The sequence below is a fragment of the Bufo bufo genome, chromosome 9 (assembly GCF_905171765.1).
Source record: "Bufo bufo chromosome 9, aBufBuf1.1, whole genome shotgun sequence".
Classification (NCBI taxonomy): Eukaryota; Metazoa; Chordata; class Amphibia; order Anura; family Bufonidae; genus Bufo; species Bufo bufo.
In genome coordinates this window covers 185,810,706-185,826,821 of record NC_053397.1, presented here as the reverse complement: position 1 = coordinate 185,826,821, position 16,116 = coordinate 185,810,706, and the positions used below count along the sequence as shown (strand labels likewise).

Here is a 16,116-nt window from a genome sequence, read left to right as displayed (position 1 = left end):
GTCACTCCGCTTGCTACAAAGATTATTATAGATTTAACAACTATGCAGCCTGTGTCGCTCTGGCTGGTGAAGACTACATGTACCAGCATGCCTTCCTAGCATCTGCTTCTACAACAGCTCTGATGTTGATGTTGTGCATACAGTTCAATGTGCACTCGGCTGATGAGCGCTAAAGTATTCCATTTCACCATTAGAAAAAAAGCAAATAATATGCTGGGCTGAAACTGTAAAGGATTTATTAGAATCCTTAGGGCTCATGCACACGAACGTGTGCCGTCCGGGCCCCTGCTGTGGACCGCAAATTGTGGTCTGCAACGCACGGGCACCGACCATAGGGCCGCCGCATGCGAACGCAGGACCCATTCACTTGAATGTGGTTCGCGATCCGCATGCACTACTTTTTGTGGCGCAGAGGCATGGACAGAAACTGCACGGAAGCACTCCGTAGTGCTTCCGTGCCTCCGTTCCGCACCTTCCGGATTGCGGACCCAGCCAAGTGATTGGCAATGGCCGTGTGCATGAGCCCTTCAGTTGCCTTGAACTTACCTGTGTGTTTCCCCTTTGAAAGGAACAGGGGTCCACACATGCACAGCACTGCTCCATTACGTTTTTTATGGGGCTAAGGCCTCATGTACAGAACCGTATCGGTTAAAAAACGGACTGTGGCCATGTGCGTGAGCCTCTTCTAGTTATGATCCGTAAAAATCCATTAATAATTTAAAATCCAAGTCCAGACCAACAGTAAAAGGTTGGCTGAAGCAGAGTCCAGACCTTTCCTTTCTGGTTGCAGATCTACTTCTTTTCTTACTTTCTCTGATCAGAGGACAAGGTTTACGTGTCAGAGTCTGGCTTGCTTTTTCAGGGGCAGTCCAGGCCAGTGCCTCTTTTCCCTTGTGCCTCCAGCATTACTGTAGCCATTGGGACCTGGCAAGCGTTCATTCATTCACACATGGAGGGTTGGATTCTTCTTGTTCTGGATACCCTGGAGAACCTGTATGGTGTCACGTATTAAGGCCTCAAATATTCCATCAGCCAACTGCATTTTTACAAACAGCTCATCTTCATCATAGTTCACCCACTGTGCCTCTTCCTCATGCAGTTCTTGTACCTGTCAAAGAGAAAAAAAATAAAAGTCTCAGTATGCAAAATGCCTAAGAGGAACCCGTCACGCTGAACATGGTGTCTGGGCTGATGGGCAGCAGGTTACAGATCAGATTGACAAAGTTTTCTGGGAGAAGATTCAGTAAAACTTGTATTTCATTCATTTAAATTCCTGCTCCTTCTAGGCTTTGAAGTCCAGGAGGCGGTCCTATCAGTGATTGACAGACAGTCTTCCCTCTATGACTGTATATAGAGATAGCTGTCAATCACTGAGAGGACCGCCTCCTGGACTTCAAAGGCTAGAAGTTTTACTGAATTTTTGTTTCCACAAAAAACTACATATCAATCTGAGAGAGATTTGGATCAGCTCACCTCCATGCAGGTATGGTGCACACGATCTGGGCTGGCAACCCGGAACAATGCATAAAAAACGTGGATGGATTCCACACTCATAAAAATGAATTCCTTTATCGACTCAGAACATAGTGGTTTTTAACATTTTTTTTTCTACAGTTGCTTATGCGCTTCGGGCATGCAAGTCCTTCCTCATGCCCGAAACACGTATGCGAGAGTGGTTTTAATATTTTTGTACTATGTTCTGAGTCAATAAAGGAATTTGTGTTTATCCGAGTGCCGGATCCATCCACGTTTTTCCTGTATATAATCAATCTGTTCAGTTCCTCCTGCGCTTTAACATGCTGCCTGCAAATTAGAGTGCATTCACACAGCCATATGTACTTTGTGGTCCACAAAAAAATACAGAACACGTCCGTATGGCATGCGTTTTTTTGTAGACCTATTGTAACATGTTCTATGTTTTTTCGTGGGGCCGCGGAATGGACATTATTCTTGTGGCCCCATAGAAAAGAACGGGTCTGCATTCGATCAGCGTAAAATGTGGCTCGGATGCGGACAAAAAATTTGGTCATGTTAATTGGGCCTTATTTTGCATTTTCAGGGTGTGCAGGTAAACAATGAAGAGGACGCAGCGCTCACACCAGCGACACGGCCCTTCAAACAGCTGACCGGTGGGGCTGCTAGGAGGTGGACCCCCACCAATCTGATATTAATGACCTATCATGAGGATAGGTCATCAATATCCAGACACTGCACAACCCCTTTAACTCATGTAAAGTTGGTTTACCTAGCACCCAGGACAGCGTCTCGTTTGCGGACAGGAGGCCAGTATCTCTGTTCATTCCTAGAAGAGGTCAGTCTCATAGGAATGAATAGATACTGCCTTCCTTTTGATATGCAAGTTTGTTAAACACCTTACATCAGTCCACAAGTACCTAATGTGCAAAGGGGACCTTAACGCAAATCTGTCTCCCAAGTATGTGGCCCTATTCAAGGGAGGCATAACAACATGACAGGTCTGATGGGCTATTAGAACAAAGGGCACAAAAAATAGTGCCGTTTGTACGGTAGCCAATGAAAGGAAATACAGTAAATCTGGTTATCCCCTTAAATATCGCACACCCACCAACTATATTTGTTTCTTCTACAATATATTTTTCTGCTATTGTGCATAATGCTTCATTGGAACAGTAATGATAACATGCTGCCAATTAAAAGGACAGCATCATCTGATAACAGATCTGCTTTAATGTAGAGGTTACATCTGCATTTACATCATATCAACAGCACCCAGTTACATAAAGCAGCTTTTATAGGCTCAATTCCCCATGCAGGAAAACGTGGAATCCCTGCCCACAGCGAAACCTTTACGGATGATATAATCACATTACAATGCTACAAATGTTTTCAAACAACATTTACTAGTGTGCACCCGCTGTAATTACTTCTAAGTGACCTACTTTATAGACACATAAAAGGAGAAGTACAATTATCAACTCCTGGCTGAAAAAAAAAAAAAAAAAAAAAAAAAAAAAAAGGGATACTCCCTTGAGAGATACTGGGGGAGATACACCAAGACTAGCGTTACAAACTCCAGTCTGGTGTAGATCTGAACTATCGGCGTAAGGGCTCATGCACATGACTGTAGCCCGTTTTGCGATCCGCAAAACACGGACCGTCTGTGTACATTCCACATTTTGTGGAACGGAACGGCTGGCCCATAACAGAACAGTCCCATCATTGTCTGTAATGCGGACAAGAACAGGACATAGTCTATATTTTTGCAGATGCCAAGGAACGGACATACAGATGCGGATTGCACACGGTGTGCTGGCCCCATTGAAGTCACTTGGTCCAGCATCTGACCCGCAAAAAATACGTTCATGTGCATGAGCCCTAATCGATAGTAAATCTGGTGGGCCTCAGGAGGCCACATCCCTCCCGTTAAGCCCAGCCCAATTTTCACACCACTTTTTAAAAGTGGCAATTGAAGCAAAAAGTCAACTTTTTTTATGTCACAATTGTATAGTAAACATTGTCTTGAACGTTTGCGTCTAAGAGCTACTATGTAGCATGTGGCAATCCATGTATCTCGTAGACTTGTACGGTATAATCTCTGATGACATATGGCGGTCACACACATTCAATAGCTGTAGGCCCAATGATCGTTTGGCCGAGCGCCATCTCTCCTGACTCTCTCAAACATACACGTTTTGCTCGGCCGAATGTGTATTTAATAGGAAGAGTTAAGAAAGATGCTGCCCGGCACTTGAGGCGGTGGCTTATCTCCCAGGTGAACAAAAGGATATGGTGAAAACGTTTATTTCACAAATATAAGTGAGAATAGGACGCTAAAACAAAATAATAAATATTTTATTAACTTATTTTGTTAGAATAAAGGGGTATCTACTAGATCACTGCAAAAAGCAGCAACGTAAATCTACACTCATTTGTGGGGCCTCACCTAGAACAGCCACACAGGCGGCACAAAAGCCACCATGTGGCGAACGGTGAATCCCATAATAAAACCCACCAACACTAAGGGGGCTAAGATACCACAGGTGCAGGAGGTTGAGCCTGGGTAACTAGTACTATCAAGGTATATGCCTGGTACCGAAACACCAGGTATCTCTTCTAACAGTGAATGTCAGCGCGCAGACATTCACTGCACTAACATAGTACAGGTGCAGGATAAGGTGCGGGCAACCAGTTAGCTCCACTTGGTGTGTCTGGAGCTATGATAGTCCTCCCCTATCCTTGATGGTCTAAGCTCTACGCGTTTCTATGCATTAAATATGCATTTCATCAGGAGCAAATGCTGCAAGCTGAGCGGAGGCTGAACGCTGCCAGACTGATGCATTCTCAGCGGATCCGCATCCACTCAGAATGCATTGGTAGCTGGATGGATGCGTTCGGGGGCCGCTTGTGAGAGCCTTCAAACGGAGCTCACAAGCAGAGCCCCGACGCTAGTGTGAAAGTAGCCAAAGGTGCTTTTGTGACAGCAAAACCAATTGCATGTAATGTTTTGATATTTAGTACTTTACCAATATATGATCTACTCTGTCTCTCTTTTTCCTTCCAAACTTCATCATCCTCTGCCAGTCTGTTTTAGGGTTATCCTCTTTCCTTAGGTTTAAGAGATTAAGAACTTCGCTTGTTAGAAATGCCTAAAGAAAACAAAAAAAAACAACTCAGTTTGGATCATGAACAAGAAAAATACTATAAAACATAATTAGACATCAACTTCCAAATCCAAGATTATTACCTTTACTTCCTTTATGTTACTGTGATCTCTAACTCGGCGAGAGTAAGACGGAGTAACCCTAAGCGGTTTCTTCCATGGAGGCTGAGAACCTCGAGGATCTGGAGAACATACCTCTTCAAATATATACAAAGTCAGGTCAAACAACATCTGTAGAGAAGAAAGAAAAAACAGCATAAATGTATATGATACCATTTAAAAACTTAGCTGGATTTGACTGGAAACTGATTATGAAGGCATACTTCTTTATAGGCACAGTATGCTAGGCTCTCTTCCTCCTCGTTAAGGATGAACGCGTTTCGGATCCCCTCAAGGTCTCCACTCAGCTGCTTCCATTCCCACAACTTATCCGCTGCCACCTCCACCAGCTGCTCCACCTCTGCCACAGTGTGAGGAACAGCAAAGATGGGCTCTGGTGGGGACACTGGTTGAACAGACTTTGGTGATGGTTCAGGGTGAGATGCCAACGTTTGGAGCTCTGACACCGGACCGGAGGATAGAGCACGTTCCAGTTCAAGCTGTTGGCTTTTACGACTGCTCAGTCCAAAATCCTCATCAAACCAATCCGGTTCATCCCCGAGGATGGAAAAGATGTTACGGCTTGGCTCAAATTCGGTCACACGGTTTTCACCAAATGATTCTTGTAAAGATAGCTATATAAAAAAAAAAAAAAAGAAGACATTTAACGAGCAGCAATATTAGACGGAGTAGAAAACAAATCCCCAGCATTTTACACTATTATCACATTCCGAAAGACAAAAGGAACCCATTTGGCCATGATATACATAGGTCTTAAAAGAGAACTAGTCTTGTTGCCCATAGCAACTAATCACAGCTTAACTCATCTTTTTCCAACCCCATTAAATGTTCTTTTTACAAAAAGTTGACAAGAGAAATAAAATCAAAATCAAAAAGGAGGAATACTCAGCTTAACAATCCTCTGCCCCTCCCATGCAGAGGACTCCTTGGTCCTCTGCCAGTCTCTGTTCAGTGCCTGCAGTAGTCAAATGTCAACCTGCCATGTCATTGCTGGAGCTGGTAAACCAAGACTGGCGGGCGACCAAGGATGCGTTGGCAGGGGATCAGCAGGGGACTGGAAAGGTGTTACTCAGTTTGTTATTTTATACCATTTTCTCTTGTTTGTAAAAAACAAAACAAAATTTTCATGGTGTTGGAACACCCATTCAGGCTACCTGCACACGAGGGCCTTGTGGATTTCTGCACAAACAAAACGCATGTGTTATTTGCGTTTTTTTGTGTGCATTTGATCTTGTTTTGCTGCAGATCTCACCCTCTCATTGGAAGGGTGTAATGTGCACACAGAATTGACATTCTGTGGATTTCAAAATCTGCATGGCAGGTTAATTTCCACACGGAAGGAAGAGGCATAGTGCACATGAAATTTGTGAAATTTCTGGTACCATATTACGTGGTGTTTTTTTCAGCATGAGAATCTGCACAGAAAAACTGCATTGTGTGCAGGTAGACTAAAAATGAATAAAAGAATGCACCACTGTGATTGGTTGCTTTAAAAGTTTTGAGCTAGTTAGCAAATATAGTCTATCATGCTGAAACTTAAAGGGGAAACCCAGGAGAAGATATTGATGACCTATCTCCGGATAGGTCATCAATATCACATCTGCAGGGGTCCGACCCCCAGGAGATCAGCTGTTGGACAGTGACGCCACCGTATATCGGTCACATGGCCTAGTTGCAGCTCAGCTCCATTCAAGCTGTGCTTGGTAAGCGCCCGGGAGGCCATAACACTCACCAGAGCACCGGTGAGCATCAAGGCTCCTTGAAACAGCTATCCTGAGGATAGGTCATTACTTTTTGAAGGATAACCCCTTTAACTGTTTGAGTGTTTTACCTTCTTGGCTAAATTTTATTTTAATTTTATGTTTTTTAAGCAGCTTTATTCACTTCCTCAGATACCCCACATCTAAATGTTGTGTCATAGGCTCCCATAAATCTCTCGAACTACTGACCAGCTTTTGGCATTCATTCTGTTTTGCGCTTGCGTCTCCCTCTTTGTGCAGGCCACTAACGACTTCAGCGCTGTGCAGCTCCTGATTGCTTTGTTGAATTTTCTGTGCCCTTTGTTTCTGTATACTTTGGAGGTAAGAAACTGTATCCTTCAAACAGACTTGTAGAAGACTGTCCGTCAGTGTGCTTACTTCTTCTGGTGCTCGTTTTTTAAATCTAGCCTCGCTATACTTTTCAGTCTGCTCCAGTAGAGGTGTTCTTGACTTGTGGGTTCCTTCATCAGGAAGAGGGGTGTCTGTGGGCAGACCCTCCTGCAACTCTTGTTCTATCAATGTACTGTGTGACTCGGAAACACTAGACTCAGTGCTTTTTAAAGGGGTCCTCGTTGAGCCGTTTGGTTCAAAGTCATCAATTAAGGGGGTTTCGTCATCAAACTGTTCCTTGGGTTTAAGAGAGGTTTCCACGTTGTGTGTGTCTTCTACTGGAGGTTCATGTTCCTCAAGTAAATGCAATGCAATCTTTTGAGGTGGTGCAAATATTCCATGTAGGGGTGAACAAACAAAATAACGACTGCCTCCGAGTGATCCATCATTGTTGCCTTCGGCCTTGTCAAGCTCCACCCCAGCCCACACACCATCAGCAAACAAGGTTTCCCCTTTAAAACGAAGCGTGCCAGGCTGCACTCCACTCACCAAGACTCTATCTCCTAGCTTAAATTCTGCAAGAGGGTCACTGGTTTCATTAACATAATGAATTTCTTGTGAGGGAGGCTTCAATTCTGTGATTGCTTGGAGAGTAGGACTTGGTGATTTAAACTCCCTGCGTTCATCCTCTTGCTCATAAAACCCCTCGCCAGGTATATCCCTTCCTGGTGTAGTAGAGTACGAAACATCTAATTCTTCACGAGGCGTTTCAGACATTGAATATTTAAAGGCTGTAGACGTCTCAAAATCTTCAGAGTAAGAGAGATCCCTATGAGGAGAAACATTTTCCTCTGGGGTTTCACTCAATATTTTAAGGTCCAAGGCTGGAAGTGGTGAGACAGATCTATAGCTCTGAGCGTCCAACATGTCTTCAGGGATCTCCGATTGGATGCTTGACGCAGGACTGTCCTGTGCTGATAATAAAGCCTCCCTGACTGTGGGAGAAGGAGGAACAGCACTGGGGGAATCTTCTTTGGCCGAGAAAGGGACATATTTATCATGGACACTCTCAGTCCCATCTTCCTTTCTACTGGCCACAGATTTTTCAGGTTTTGTGCTTTCTGTTGGACAAAACAGAAAACATTTTTAAAAAAAGGACACAAAAAAAGAGATTTTTGTATAACTTACCAGTAAAATCTCTTTCTCGCTCTTTCCTTGGGGGACACAGAAGACCTTGGGTATAGCTCATCTCCATAGGAGGCGTGACACTAAGTGAAAACTGTTAAGCCCATCCTCCACGGCTATACCCTCAGCCTGGAGAGAGAGACTGCCAGTTGCGTGTCCAAGTAGTGAGAAAAGGCAATGTCCAACAAGTGGAACCAACAAGCCAACTACCCAACGGGGTAAACCAAGTCTGGAAACCGTGTAGAAAAAAAAACAATGAATGGGTGGGTGCTGTGTCCCCCAAGGAAGAGCGAGAAAGAGATTTTACTGGTAAGTTATACAAAAATCTAGTTTTCTCGCCCATTTTCCTTGGGGGACACAGAAGACCTTGGAGCAGTCTAAGGAGGGGGGCGGGGGCGGGGGACCACAGCTCCAAGGCGAAGCACCCGAAGGCATCAATGAACCGCCGCCTGCAAACCCAGGCGGCCCAAGGCAGCATCAGCCGGAGCCCGAGTATGCACCCTGTAGAACTTGGTAAGGCGTGCAAGGAAGACCGGTGGCCGCCTTGCACAATTGCGCGTCCGAAGCCCAATGCCTCCGGCCCAGGAGGCACCGACCGCTCTGGTGAAATGAACGGTGACACCAAAAGCGGAACCCTGCCCTTGGTGCGGTAACCTCAGCAATAGCCATTCTGATGAAGCGGAGGAAAGCCACCCTGGAGGCCGTCAAACCTTTGCGCGGACCTCCTGGAACCACAAGAGTCCGAGCGTCGACAAGAGTCGGTGATCTCCAAGTAAAACTGCAAGGCCCAAACAAAGTCCAATCGGTGAAGTGTCCGTTCCCGGGGGTGGAAAGGGGAGGACGATAGCCTCGTTGAGATGCAAAGCAGATACCACCTGCAGAAGGAACGAAGGGACGGCATGGAGAACAGCCCTGTCCTGGGGAAGGACAGAAGGCTCGGAACAAGAAGGGCCGCCATTCAGACACCCGTCTGAGAGACACGATGGCTACAGAAACACAACCGTACAGGACAGAGGAAGTAGAGAGAACTTCTGTAACGGCTCCAAGGCAAAGCTTGGAGCGCCGAGAGCTCAGTATGTAGTTCCCAGGGCGGTACCGGGGGACGGTACAGAAGAACCAAAGAGCCACTCCGTGGAAGAAGGTCTTGACAGGCCCAAGAGGGGCCAGGGAAAGCTGGAAGAGGATGACAGCGCCGACACTTGAAGGAACAGAGTCCCAGTCCCAGGTCCAGGCCTGGACTGGAGAAGGACAGAACCATGGGGAGAGAAACGCATAGTGGGGGAATGCCCAGCTTCCCACAGAACCCCAGGTAAGAACTCCAAGTCCGACAATAGATCCTGGACGAAGCATGGCCGGGAGCGAACACTAGCCTGCCCGCTGAAATCGCCTGGGCAAGCGGGAAAAGAAAGAAAGAAAAAAAAACAATGTGATCAGACGCAGACCAGCAACACGGGCAGAAGAGTCCGGCAAAACTGGTCCCGTCGGCCCCCCGAGCAACGTCGTCCCGTATCCACCCGGATTGGGGGAGCAGAAGGACAGACGGAAGGAACCGAAGGGGTCCGCCCAGCATCCGACAGATGCCAGGACAAGACAGGCTAAAGTCCATGTTGATGTTGCCACCAGAGGAAGGGGTTCTACAGTCCCGGTGTGTGAGATCTATGGACAATCTTGACCGAAGTGTAGTTCTCCCAAGTTACCGAGAAGGTAAGTCCACAACAGGACCATCGCCTAGAATGGAAAACGCAATCTGCACCCCAAAAAAAATGTGGGTGATTGAGTCAGCACAACCCTGTATGTGGTGCACATCACTATGGCGAAATACATATACAAACGCAAAATACAAATGTGATAGCACTCTGCAACCAGCATTCTGCCCTGACTCTATGCTGGATGAGGCATTGGTGTACATTTTGGCCAAAGCGTAATAAGCCACTCACCACGTCAAGGTCGCCTCTATGGAGTGGTCGCTAACACTATTTCCTACCTGTTTATGGGCCATGATAGCCACACAGCCATTACAGCTTTCATCGGATCCAGGGATACAAGTACCAACATGCATGCTGAGCCCACCATATACTTCTCCTGGAGCCAAATGGCTACTGGTAGGTTCTATATAAGCAGACTCCGTTTTATACTGACTTTAAAACCAACCTCCAGCAATCTGCACCCAGCGGGAGGACAGAACGCGGTAGACCCGGTAAATAGGCACACAGCTAGTACAGCCAGTGTGAACGAGGGAGACGGTCCGAGGCCACAAGGAACACCGGAACCATCCAAGTGAACAACCATGCTCTCCCCAGAGGGGAGGGCAGTGAAGGAACAGCCTCTGAAGCCTGGCCGGGGCAGAAGCCACATCGGAGTGATATGCCCCGAGTGGGAGCCAAAACAAAGCCGGCGAGAAAAAGCAGTCGAGAGAGGCCGGTATAACACCATCCAAACGAAAGGAGGAGTGGGTAACAGGGAAGTCATAGTAGGACAGCTCAAAAGCAGAACACCTGCTACTCTGTGAGACGCCCGGCTCACCGCCTCGCAGAAGGCGAATACCCTGAAGAACCCAAGGTGGAGGTCCCCCGGACCTGGCATAACCGAAGCACCCAAGAGAAGTTGGGTGACCCGCCAAAGAAGAGCGGCCCGAACTTGGCAGCAGAGCGGCACTAAAGTGCAGAGGGCGCCCATAGGAAGGACTCATATCACACCACATCCGAAGATGAGAGAATGGTAGTAGGTGAGGGAACCGTAGTCCCACCAGAGCCAACGTAGAATTCGAGGGGCGCTGCAGACAGCACTCTCGTCCATGTGACCGCTTGCGCAGGGAAGCAATGCTGTGGGAGGACGAATGGGTACGCATCTAGGAACCACGAACACTCCCCAGGTGGAAGGGCCAACGAACATGGTGGATACCGTCACAACGGAACCGCAATATACAATCCAAACCCGAGAATGAGTACCGCCTAGCTCGGTGCAGTAGAGAGCAAGTAGAGCCCGTCCGGGTCAGGTGGAAGCAGAATGATCTCTTCAGAGAAGAGTGCAAGGCATGCGGCAAGCATCGTATCCCAAGAGAAACAAGTATGTCGCAGGAGGAAGGGAGGCATACGTACGAGCAGCCCCGTAAGCAGTGAGAAGGCCAACCCACCTACGGGAGGAGAAGGCATACACGGCCCAAAAAACGCACAGAGCGCACAAGAACGTCCGCTCACTGCAAAATAGTCACTCAGCGAAGGGGGCCAGCCACAGAGTCCCACAGTATCTACGGAAGTGCAAAGTGCAGCCTGGAAGGGAGTTATGCACAAGACTAGTACGGTATGCGATGGAACGCAAGCAGTCCGCCAAGAAAGGGGGGAAATGTACCTGGCAAACACTGCAGTCGGCAAGAGTGCAAAGGCCCGCCCCAAAAGGGGGTGATGCCCAAGGCCAGTACCAACTTCAGAGAAGTAGGACATCCCATATTCCGCCCAGAAGGGGGCCATGCACATGGCAGCACAGTATCCAGCAGGAACGCAGGAGGTCCGCCTAGTGAAAGGGGGACATGGACAGGGTTATCCTAGCATTAAGTGATTGTGCAATAATCCACCCAACACCGAATTTCGGTGTTGGGTGGATTATTGCACAATCACAATGCTAGGATAACCCTGTGCATGTCCCCCTGAGAGTGCAACTACTCCGCCAATGAAGGGGGACATGTACGAGTCCAGCACAGCATATACAAGGACAGCCGTGAGTCTCGTGAGCGTGCAAAATTCTGCCCATGGAATGAGGGGTGGTCATGCACAAAACCAGCACCGTATCCAATGGGAGTGCAAGCATTCCACCCATGGAAGAGGGCCATGCTCATGGCCAGCAACGTATCCGGTGAGTGCAGTATTCCGGCCAGAAAGGGGGGTCATGCACATGTCCAGCATCGCATCCAGTGAGAGTGCAAGCACCCTGCCATGGATGGGGGTCATGCACATGTCCAGCAACATACTGGCGAGAGAACAACCACAGTCAGTGAGAGTGTATGTATGCCGCCTGAGGAAAGGAGGCATGCCCATGGCTGGCAGCGAATCGAGTGAGTGCAGCACACCGCCCATGGAAGGAAGGGGGGGGGGGGTCATGCACATGGCTGGCAGCGGATCCAGTGAGAGTGCACGCACCCCGCCATGGAAGGGGGTCATGCACATGGCCAGCAACTTACCGGCGAGAGAACAACCCCAGTCAGTGAGTGTATGTATGCCGCCTGAGGGAAGGAGGCATGCCCAAGGCCGGCAGCGAATCCAGTGAGAGTGCAGCATACCGCCTATGGAAGGGGGTCGTGCACATGGCCGGCAGCGAATCCAGCGAGAGTGCAGAATTCCGCCTACGGAAGGGGGTCATGCATATAGCCGGCAGCGAATCCAGTGAGTGCAGCGTTCCGCCTATGGAAGGGGGTCGTGCACATGGCCAGCACCGTATCCGGTGAGAGTGCAGTATTCCGCCTATAGAAGGGGGTCATGCACAAGGCCAGCCCGCAGCCAGGGAGAGTGCAGTATTCCGCCTAGGAAGGGGGGTCATGCACATGGCCAGCACCGTAACTGGAGGGTGACGAATTCTGCCTATAGGAAGGGCGGCATGCACTTGGCCAGCGCCGTATCCCGGGAGAGGGCAAGAATCCGCCTAGAAGGGGAACATGCACCTGGCCAGCACCGCAGCCGGGGAGCGCGACATGCCGCCTATGGAAAGAGGCATACATACGGCCAGCACTACTGAGATCAGGCTGCAGCGTCCTGCGCAGCCAACAAGAATTTCGTTATTTTTTTTTAAACACAGCCTCTCTGAGGCAGGAAGGGGGCCACCATACAGGGGCACAGCCTCTCTGAGAGGCAGGAAAGGGGCCAGCCATACAGGCCCATGAGGAAGCCCAGATCTTAGAGGGTCTACTCTAGATGGGAGCCGGCCTGTACCCAAAAGGTTAACAGAGATCCGGCCTGGGGGGGTCGGCGCTGCCTGGAGAAGTTCCCGCCCCCTCCAACCGAGGCTGGAATTTTGCGGCCTAGTAGGCCGCGAAGCCGGGGCCCTAAATTTTTGCGTCGCCCGGCCGACCGGGAGGTACCGGGCGGGACCTAGAGGGAGCATGTACATACCGGCCGCGGGTGCCCACCCTGTGGGCCAGAAGAGTCAGGGGCCCGGGAAGGAGCGTCGGAATTGCGGTCCAGCAAGCCGCGAAGCCTGGGCCAAAATTTGCGGCGCCCTGTCGACCACAATGCACCGACGGTCGGCCGGGGCATGTTGGAGCATCGCGCTCAAGTCCATGCCGGCCGCAGGTGCCCACTCTGCGGGCAGGAGGCGAGGCCCTACGCCTCGGCCGTCAGGAGCGGGCCCCTGGCCCTGAGCAGCGCACCGGTAAGGGGATGGGGGGGGGGGGGGGACCCTGAGACCGGGTGCCCGTGAGGATAGAGGAGGGATGCCGGCAGAAGGGAGGCAATGCGGCTGAACCTATGTTGCAGCATTCTGCAGTTAGCGGTGGGGAGACGGCCAGCTGCAATGTCCTATGGAGGCCAGGAGGGGAGGAGAGGGAGCAGATTGCCGCCCTGCGACACCCCAGGGGCCAGCGTAGGTCCAGCAGGGACAGAAGGGTCCAGAGGCACCAGTATGGGGGTCAGGCACGCAGGAGATCGGGGATGGGGGGGACGAACGTAGGGCTGGAGGAGCCACTCTCTCACCATCAGCCGTCTTCACCCTCGGTCCGTTCCAGCAGGGTCGCCCCTTCAGCTACTGGCACCGTAGTGGCAGGACGCTGGAAGAGGGACTTGGCGTGCGGGCGACCCTTGCGCTGGCGGGAGAGCTAGGCTGCCCTGGTCCTCCTTGCCTTCTGTGGGGGAGGCAGCAGTGCGGATGACCGGCACTGGCGCAGCTCAACCCCGGGAGAAACAGAGAGGTCTAGTACGTCTCTGTTGTCCCTGATGGTCTGGAAGAAAAAGAAAAAAGTAAAAATCTAAATTTAAACAACAAGGAGAAAACAGTCTCTTGCCTCCTTGGACACTAAGCAAAAACTGGCAGTCTCTCTCTCCAGGCTGAGGGTATAGCTGTGGAGGAGGGGCTTAACAGTTTTCACTTAGTGTCACGCCTCCTAGGGAGATGAGCTATACCCAAGGTCTTCTGTGTCCCCCAAGGAAAATGGGCGAGAAAAAGAATATGATAGTGGATACGAAACGCTACATCATACACAGAACATGTCTTACCCCTGGACCTGGAGCTGATCTCTGCTATATGCTCACTTTCAGCCTTATCGGATGGTGTGCTGTCAGTCCTAAGAAAAGATCAAAATGTCGTATCAATGTAGTAAAAGTGCACTGAACACACACAGACCCTAGGTCCGGAGTCAAACATAGGTAAAGAAAAAAAAAAAAAACAACAACTGATCACTGTTTACCTCTGGAAAGAATCAGATCCTATGGGGACTGTCTCTCTGAATGGTTTCTGCACACCTTTAACACTGGGTACTGTGCCTTGTTCACCGCTCAGTTCTGCTTGCGTCTTCTGGATGTACTCATCATATGACTGCAAGTGGTTGAAAAAACAATGAGGATTAAAAGAGTGCAATAATATCACAATTAGGCTACTTTCACATATGTGTTTAGGTTTCAGGTTTTGAGATTCAGCAGAGGAGGTCAAACCCTGACCAAAATGGTTCAGTTTTGATTACACATCAGGATGCGGTTGTGTGAAATTGAAACGGAACAAACCGGGTCACTAAATACATTGAAAGTCAATGGGTGACTGATCCGGTTTTTTTAGGATCCTAAAAAAATTGATTCGTCACCAAGACCAGTGTGCTATGGAGAGGAGCGCAGGCTACTTTTCACCGTATAGGTTTTCTCTGGGCTTGTAGCTCCAAGAGATCAGGTCTCCGCATCAAAGTATTCATAAAAAAACTTCACTTTTATCACTAAAGGCGGGTTCCCACTTGCGTTAGGGTATTCAGTGATAGGTTCCGTTATAACAGATTATAACGGAATTCGTAAATGACTTTAAGAGGCATTCCGTTTTGATCCATCATAATAGAAGTCTATGGGAAAGCATAACGGATCCGTCTGGTTTCCTGTCGACAGGACTTTGCTTTCCATCCTGCATAATAGAAACCAGATGGATCCGTTATGCTGCCCATAGACTTCTATAATGACGGATCAAAATGGAATGCCTCTTAAGGGCTTCCGTTTTGCATTCCGTCTTACGAATCACATTATATTCCGTTATAACCCTGTTAATGGAATACCCTAACGCAAGTGTGAACCCACCCTTATGCACATTATAGGCCCTCTGTCAACTGACATGAGTGAAAAGCGAACATATGAGAATTAATATCCACTATTTGACAGAACTTGCCATTACCTGAAGTTGCTGAAGTAATATGGCTTCCTGTGCTCGCAGTCTCTCTTTTTGTCTTCTCCTTTGCTCCCTCTTTAAGTTCTCCACTACAGACTTACGTTTTTTAAGCTCTTCTTTTAGTGCACGTATGCGGCCTTCAATGTCACTTTGATCTGATGTAGCCTCTGAAAAATACGAATGTCAGGTGTAAACGTATTTTCTCTGTCCCATGACTGCATATCTACGGTATATATTTTCCAGCAAAACACATTTTAAAGTAAAAGGATGTTATTTATTTTTTTAACCCCTTGAAGACAACACAATTTTCAGTTTTTGCATTTTTGTTTCATACTCCCTGCCATCCAGGAGCCATAGCTTTTTTGATTTTCGGTTCACATATCCGTATGAAGGCTTTTTTTTTTTTTTTTTTTGAAAGTTGTACTATCTAAAGGCATACGGTAATTTTATATTGGATATAATGTAGTGGGAAGCTGGAAAAAAAAAAGGGGTGGAATTGAACCCCTCCTTTACAACGTTCTCCATTTGGGATAAAGATGTTTAAATTTTAATAGTACAAGCGTTTTGTTGTGGCGGTATAAGTGATTTTTATTATGGGGAAAGGGGGAAGATTAGATTTTTTTTATTTTTTTACTTTTAGACATTTAAGTCCCACAGACTGCAATGAATTACCACTGCAGCCTATAAGAGTTGCACTATGTTCCTAGGGAGCCCTGCCACCCACATGCCTCCATAAGAACT

At 48.3% G+C, this 16,116-nt stretch overlaps 1 protein-coding gene across 3 annotated transcripts in view; it reads right to left on the bottom strand.

The window, feature by feature from the left end:
* Positions 1-682: 682 nt before the first annotated feature.
* CEP350 (centrosomal protein 350) overlaps positions 683-16,116 on the bottom strand; it is a 72,648-nt gene continuing 57,214 nt past the window's right edge. For 2 of the 3 annotated variants that reach the window (XM_040408475.1, XM_040408474.1), the window contains exons 31-38: positions 15,382-15,542; positions 14,423-14,550; positions 14,232-14,299; positions 6,709-7,970; positions 4,963-5,373; positions 4,724-4,870; positions 4,503-4,625; positions 924-1,108 (exon numbers count right to left, since the gene is read on the bottom strand). In XM_040408475.1, the coding sequence (XP_040264409.1) occupies positions 944-1,108; positions 4,503-4,625; positions 4,724-4,870; positions 4,963-5,373; positions 6,709-7,970; positions 14,232-14,299; positions 14,423-14,550; positions 15,382-15,542 (2,465 nt within the window). In that variant the 3' untranslated portion in view covers positions 924-943. Of the gene's footprint in view, positions 1,109-4,502; positions 4,626-4,723; positions 4,871-4,962; positions 5,374-6,708; positions 7,971-14,231; positions 14,300-14,422; positions 14,551-15,381; positions 15,543-16,116 lie in introns of all 3 variants that reach the window. The other variant, XM_040408473.1, reaches the window with a different exon arrangement.